We start from the raw sequence: 7,478 nt of genomic DNA, 5'->3' as shown, positions 1-7,478 counted from the left end.
CCCGTGATCCGTTCGGATCACGTAACTGGTGAGCAGGAAATACTCCAGATATACCCACAGATACTTAACTGCAACAAAAATGGTGCACGTGGAACATAACTGAGAAAACTGAACTCCATTTTGTCCAAGCCCGGGTGGACCAAAGGTGACCAGGTTTTAATGATAACAAAGCACAGGTATCCCCAAACAGCAGACAGTGACAGAACCATCAGTCCCTACACACAGCCCTGTAGGAGTCACTCTGTGGAAAAACAAGGAATCCTTTCCTACCTGTCGATGATCACAGGGTCTGATGGAGTCTCGTTTCTGTTGCCACAACTCTTCTTCTCGCAGCACCGACTAAAGAGAGGAAGAAAACCAAGACTGAAAGACCACCACAACATCTGGTAGGCAAACCAATGAGCTCCAAGTCTCCTCCAAGAAGCTTCAGGACTCAACGTACACCTGGAAGAGCAACTGAGAGAATTCTGGCTACGATTATGAAGGGAGAAGAGCTACAAGACGTCCCAAATTTGGGTGCCCAAATCCCAGTTGGTTTGGCTGGAGCTGGGCAGTCGGCTCCCCTCCATCTGCTCCAACATTCCCAAGGCAAACACACAGTGGTCACACTAAGGCACCACTTATAGAAGGTTTATAAATGATTCACAGACGTCAACACAACATTACAGGCATGAATGTCACGTTATGTACAATCAATCCATCCAAAGGTCTTCAACCCGACTGTAAGAAAACATAATTTCTTACATTTCAATAACTGAACTGTTGTTCACTGAATACCTACAAACTTTTTAGAATCTATGCTTACCAAAAAAAAGCTTCAGCATTACAGTTGGATCACACTGAGGATCCAAACAGCTTGTTAATGTTGGCATTTTGTCTGTAAATCCCCTTGCCACGGGCTCAGCGATGAGCCCTTCCAATCAATGCTGAATTTACACACCTTTCATACTGAGCAGCCACCTGCAGGACTGCATAAAAGTGATAACCCTCTCTGGTGAGAGCAACATAAATAAAGTAAATCCAGGGAAGGGACAGAATGCTGCATTTACTTTCCTTTTAAAAAATAATAATAATAATTAAAAAAATTAACAAAGAGCCAGTTCATTGCTTGATTTGCATGGACGTATCCACTGATGCAAATGGTGCCCCCTGCACTTATCATATATATAAAAAAATGAGTCTGTGCTCTGAATGACTCTGTTTTAAACATTTGTCTTAGAGCAGCACTAGAACCCATTAAAGTTTTAAGGATCCAATCATTTGTTCTGAACCCCCACATGCCTCAGATCTACCAGATCAAATCTGAGGTTGCATTTCCATTGCTGAGGTCTTTCAAATGTACACCTATGGAACCAAGAAATATTTCTGGTTTTTCGTACTGTGGTACAATAGGTGTTGAGTATGTTCACAAAATACTTGAGTCAGACTCAACCTAAATCCCACTGCACTGCGTTAGGCATTAGAACAACTCCAAGCAGAGGAGTTAAGACAAGATGCTCGAATTCACTGAAATTGGGATAAAATATGAAAGAGCAGCTTTTCTTTTCCTTGAATATTCAACTCTGAATACTTAAAATAAGCACTCAGACCAAAAAAAAACAACAACAACAAAAAAACCCACACCTCTTGTGGGTATGAAAACTATTCAAGTGGGAGTGTTTTCTCCACGAGTTGCAGTGCAGCAGGATCTTCCCATTCGCGTGCTGGGATCCAACGGAGCCATGTGAACAGCAGCTCTAACCATTCCAACATCTCTACACGTTCCCCTTGCCTCAAACCTGCACTTACTCATCGATGCCAGCCCTTTTAAAATAAAAGGAGATGCTAAATATTTAAAAATCCCTGGGGCAGACCCTGGAGCTGCTGTAAATTGTCATAGCTCCATCGGCTTCGGTGCACCTATGGTAATTCACACTAGCTAAAAGTATCTCCAATCCCTCCTCCTCTCAACTTTGCTTTATTTAAGTGCATCTTTAATGCAGTTCACTGCCAAATGATTGTTTATATAGAATTGCTTCTTTTTTTTTTTCGTGCTAAAAAGACAGCAGAAAACAGTAGCTCAGAGGAACATAAATTTGCCATGACTTTTGACATGCCCAGTGTTAAAATGCATTGGAAATCACACTGGGAACAAAACGCCTTCTGGTTCCTGTGCTGCTCCAATAAAACAAGAGAAAGTATTTCCAAAAAATATTGAGTTCTACTTTTTTTTTTAGCAGACATTTCCTCTGCCTGCAGCAATGCTACGTGAGGTATCCTTCAGCCATGGAACTTATGCAGATGGTCGTAACAAAAGTATATTTGATAGCCCCACACCACAGCATTGTCTGGGCAGAATAAACCAGCAGCATATTTGTCCTCTCATCCCCTAAGCCACGTGTTGGCACAGTGTTCAGGATGAATTCTGTGAGATCAGAGTGCAGTGGGGCTGGGTTCTGTAATAAGTGCATCTTGTCTTATTGCACAGCTATCACAGTTATTGGGAACTATACGTTTAGTAATACTTCAAACTTCTGCCTTCTAAAACCACGGCTTATGGCTAAAGTTTTCCAAATGTTCCGCAGATATCTGCACTCTTATCACTACCCTCATAGCAGATCTTTGCTACGTTGCTACCTCTGAGCCATCCGTACTTTTGGAGCCACAACAAGCACAAAGATGCAGAGCAGCCGCTCCTTCCCAGCGATGGACCAATTTAGAGGTCCATCAGAGCAGCTCATGAGGACCAAGGGAGTCTGAGCCTGAAGCTTTAGCAGAAGCACCTCTCAGATCTTTCAATCCCAAATCTCCAAATATTTTACTGCTGCACCCAACTCCCAAAGCTCCACGGGGTTTGTTTCACATGTGCTGCCTAACAGAATTGACTCCTTCCAATTTCAGTCAATGGCAAAAATCCCAAATTCTGGTAGGTCCAAGATCGAGCCTACAGTACAATCCTGGAGCAGATTATTGCTGAAATATGCCAACACTTCAGCTTCTGCTTCCACACTGCTTTAGGGACACACCTCTAGAGGTGTTCATTTCCTTAAAACAAGGATATTAAGGGCCAACGATTTCTTTCCTACACATTTTCCATTGCAGCACTTTCCTATTTAACTTCCTCTACGGTTTTCAGTACCAACAGCCCTGAAAACAAAACTACAAGCAAACAGAAACAAAAACCTCTTGCAGGCAGCACCAGACCCACAACCCCTTGGGTCCGTGTCACAGGCAAACTTGCAAACTTACACCCTTCCCCCCCTCCAAGGGAAAAACTTGACTAAAATGCTTTTAAAATTCAACCCTCAACTTCCCAACCCAACAACCCTCCCCCTCCTCCCCCCCCCCAAAAAAAATCTGTCTCTAATTTCAAACTCAAATAAGCTCGCAGCATGGTGGCCTTTGTTTTGTTTTCTTCTCCCCAACTCCTCCCTGCAATTGCATAACAAAAGTGTCTAAATTCACACCATCTGGCCGATAAAGCCACGGGCCCCAGCGGCCGCCTGGCCCAGCTGATTAGAGCTGCTGTCTGCTCCGAGCCTTGTGGCGAAAGTCACAGCTGTGGGGCTCGCCTGCGCTCAATGCAGCTCTGTTATTAGCCAGCTGTAGACCCTGAGACTACTTCTGTTCGAATTATAATACCTTTTAACCCTCTGAGCATTGAGGGCGTAGGGGAGGGTTTGCCGGCTTCCTCCGGGTTGGTAATTGGGAGAAGAAATGAAAAGAAAAGGACGGGAAAAAAAAGTTATTCCGGGAGAGGGGAGCTTTTACTTTGATTTCCATCTACCGCCCGTTTGGGAGAGATGCGCCCAACAGGAACAGGTTGTAATAACCCAAATGGGGGGAAAAAAAAATAAAACCACCTTCAGAACGGCCAATAAATAAGTAATAAAACCTCTCCCTCTCGCGGAAAGCGCTAATTATTGGGAGCTGAGAGCTTAACTTCCAATGGGTATGAAATGGGTATGACAGATCGGCACAGCCGTATCAATAGTGAGACAACTCTGCTGCTCAGCACACATCTGTCACTGTCTGAGTGGGAGATGTGGAGCTTCGGGTGCACTCATCTCTATGCAGCAAAAAAATGATCTGTGTTGTGAATATATATAAAAAGTATGAAAAAATAGACAAAAAAAAAAAAAAAAAAAAGCCTACCTTCAACTAGCAAGGATGGGAAGGAGGGGAGCAGGCAGCCAGACAGACCCTTCTTTATAAAAACAGTAGGCATCAATTTGGACAGCAGAGCGGGTACAGTGCATTAAATTTTTATACACTGTTACGATTGCAAACCGAACTGGGGCTTTAAAAATTGATGCTGCCACTTAAGCAGCACACAATGAGGAACATTTGATTATCGCACTTAAAAAGAAAGAAAATAAAATGTCAAGTTTAAGTCGAGTTGGATCCGTTCCCTGGGCGTTATTCAAAGCGATGGGGTCAGGCCTTGCTGGGACTCACAGCACCACGCTTTAGGAAAACAAGAGCTTTAAAGTGGAACGTCTTGGTGAGGACACAACACACGGAATGAGAAGTGCTTCGCATGGAAAGGACGTCCCCGAGTTGTAATTCTTCCTTGGCTAATTGGTCAAGCTGGAAAGTTGAGTACAATCTGAATGACAGTTTGTGTTTTGGGATGCTAGCTGAAATCAAGCCCTGGATGTGCTTCCAGGCACCAGCACAGGCCAGGTGTGTAAAGAGATGAACAGAGTTTCACACTTGGAAACCACAGAGAGGAAGCATGGAAGGCAAAGAAACTCCTTTTCATTTAAAGGAGTGCATCTGATGGGACGGCGTCGGCTGAGATAACGTAAGTTCTGGAACAGAACCTGTCTGCAAAGAGGAAAAGCAGATAAAGACCAAGTGTGCCAACTTGTGCAGCTGGGTTTCTGTGCTATCAAAACAAGGCCGTTCCTTCTCTGTCACTCACCCACCACGGAGTGGACTTTCACAAGCAGTGAAAGCACGAGTGTACGAACGTGTGCACAATTCTCGGGGTGCCAGAAGGTAACGACAGCCCGTGGATTTTTGCTGCTGCATCTCTATGTAGAGCACACACTGTGTGCATCTCACAACGTGTGACTGCTGATGGAAAGTAACAACGCTCATCTGAAATAGTGGGAGCAAAACAGCACTGTGCTTTAATGTGATTCTCATTCTACTTGCACCAACTATTCCTCTTCCTTTAAGCGCTGAGACATTCTCTGAACAAGAAGTCGCCCAAACATGTTGCTATTACCACTCTATTAATAGTCACTAATAAAAAAAATAGTCTGAAAAAAAAAATTAAAGGCTATTAATATCTCTGATAGTCAGGAGACTATTTTACAACGTGGCCACCGGCAGCACACGGAGCAGTGACCTCACCACCCCACCAGTGCCATCCATCACAAAGCGCCTTCAGTGCAGGTTAAGATGGGCTTTGCTTTTCATTTCATGTAAAATATATTAAATTCTGCATAGTGTTCTTAATCTAAGAACATTGACTGTTTGCATTGTTACATTTATTGGAAAAAAAACTAATGATGTGAGAACAGGGTAAGTAATAAGTTACCATGGAAGCATGATGTAAGTATATAAGGTACTGAAGTAAGGCAACTTCAGGGTTATAAAAATGATATTAAAAACATCCTCATGTCACCCTCTAATTTATAACATTAAAAAAGACCCAATTTTCATGCATAATTAAAAGATACAAACCCTGTAAGTATGGCTTACAAAGTGTAGGAAGGATCTGGGTTTTGGGCTGAGAGCTTTCTTGCCTGGATGGATTTTTTGGGAAGGAGAACAACTAAGCAAAATTAAAGAATGTCGATCACGTTAATTTAATAAGTTAAAATAATGCAAAGGAAAGGCTTGTATAAGAAGTATTTTGACATGGAATCACTCTGACAAATAATAAGATAAAAACAAACCCTACCTATGAGTTCATTGGAAAGGCCATTTCAGCATCTGTGTAATCCCCGGCCACGAACAGAAGCATCTTACCTGCACATGACTTCATGAGTGAGCAGCACTCTGCACATCTCAGGATTCTTGTTCTGTCCTTCATAAGTTATGGGCTACAAAAATGAAGACAAGAGGTCAGTGGGCAGCATTTGGGCATCACTTCATTCTGATCACAGCCAAATTAGAGGTGTTTTTTTCTGTTTTTCACCATGGTTTGCAAATAGATGCCTTCCCCAAAAGCCCTTTGGAACAGGAGGGCAGCTTATACAGAAATATTGGTAAGGAGTGGATAGGAGCTTATAATGCACAGAGGGGAAAAAATAAAAAAAGAATGACGTAAAAACATAAAAGTTTATTAGCAAATAAAACGCCAAGGAGACAAAACCAAACAAGAGGAAGAATTATGCAAAGAGCCCGGATAAATGGGATGGGGGTATTTGAGCCACGCTCACCTGCTTGGTGACGGAATCAATGAGTCTGACATACAGATCCTGTTCAGTCCTGACACCTACAGCGAGAGAGGAGCGATCAGCGCCGACACGTCCGTCAGCACAGCACAACACAGCGCTTTGACAGAGCCCTGTTAAACGCCGCTTGGTTTCGTTTCCTACACTTCCCTCCCCGAAGCCACCGACGCACAGCAGAGCTCAGCCCGACGACGAGGGGATGCTACGGAAGGGAACCCAATGGATTTCCACTGTCCTTTAGAAACCACAGCGGCAGCGCCTGCAAACCCCGCCTGGGTTCATCGCCTGCGGGAGGAGCAGCGGAGCGCAACTCACCGTTGCTGTACAGGAGCTGCAGTTTGTAATGCGTGCCGTTGTTGGTCTTTTCGTTGCCTTGCTCCTGAAAGAGAATCAAAACTCAATTCTCCAACAACTTATCGGGCGCATCACAAACGCGAGAGCTGATCAGTGCGGTGGGAGCCAAAATGAAGTGCATTAAAATGGTGAATTCAGTGATTGGGATAAATTCACCTCCTGAGTGACCCAGGAGGAACTACGAAATACCGCTGACATCTCCTTCTGCGGGAGTTCAAGAACTTCTTTTCCTTTCTCAGTCGCTATTAAGCTCCCAAGGCAATACAGCACACGATGAAGGGGACGTTTTGAGGCAGTTAACATCAAGCAGATTGATAGCAGAAATGCTCGGTGGTTTTTCTTGCTTTAAACGTGTTCGATTACTTCCCAGCGCTGTCACTATGATACTTATTTCCCGCAGGTTACATTACAGTGTTTTATTTTCTTTTTCCCCCTTCATTCCCTAGAAGATGTACATCTCTGAGCACATTTTCCAATCACAATCGTCTTTTCCACAACTCAGAAAAGCGACCATAAAAACAACAGCACGAAGCAACGCAAAATACTTCACGTGCGGATTTAAAGCATAAGAGCAAATGCTTTGCAGCCCTGCCACCGACTGTGGAGCCTTGAGAAGCACACAGCACAGTGGATGATAGGACGTAATTCAGGTCACATCCTGCTCCTGTTGGGGAACTAATAAAACTTGGCTGCTCTGGTCGAATTAATCAAAATAAAAAATGATTTGTGCCC

At 43.7% G+C, this 7,478-nt stretch overlaps 1 protein-coding gene across 1 annotated transcript in view; it reads right to left on the bottom strand.

Moving 5' to 3' along the window:
- Positions 1-245: 245 nt before the first annotated feature.
- LOC104914228 (transcription factor COE2-like) overlaps positions 246-7,478 on the bottom strand; it is a 55,727-nt gene continuing 48,494 nt past the window's right edge. Inside the window, exons 2-5 of the mRNA XM_019622588.1 lie at positions 6,708-6,771; positions 6,378-6,433; positions 5,965-6,038; positions 246-339 (exon numbers count right to left, since the gene is read on the bottom strand). Of these exons, the coding sequence (XP_019478133.1) occupies positions 267-339; positions 5,965-6,038; positions 6,378-6,433; positions 6,708-6,771 (267 nt within the window). The 3' untranslated portion in view covers positions 246-266. The remainder of the gene's footprint in view (positions 340-5,964; positions 6,039-6,377; positions 6,434-6,707; positions 6,772-7,478) is intronic.

The sequence above is a fragment of the Meleagris gallopavo genome, chromosome 24 (assembly GCF_000146605.3).
Source record: "Meleagris gallopavo isolate NT-WF06-2002-E0010 breed Aviagen turkey brand Nicholas breeding stock chromosome 24, Turkey_5.1, whole genome shotgun sequence".
Lineage (NCBI taxonomy): Eukaryota > Metazoa > Chordata > Aves > Galliformes > Phasianidae > Meleagris > Meleagris gallopavo.
The sequence above is the reverse complement of the archived record's forward strand: the minus strand, read 5'-3'. Positions and strand labels throughout refer to the sequence as shown.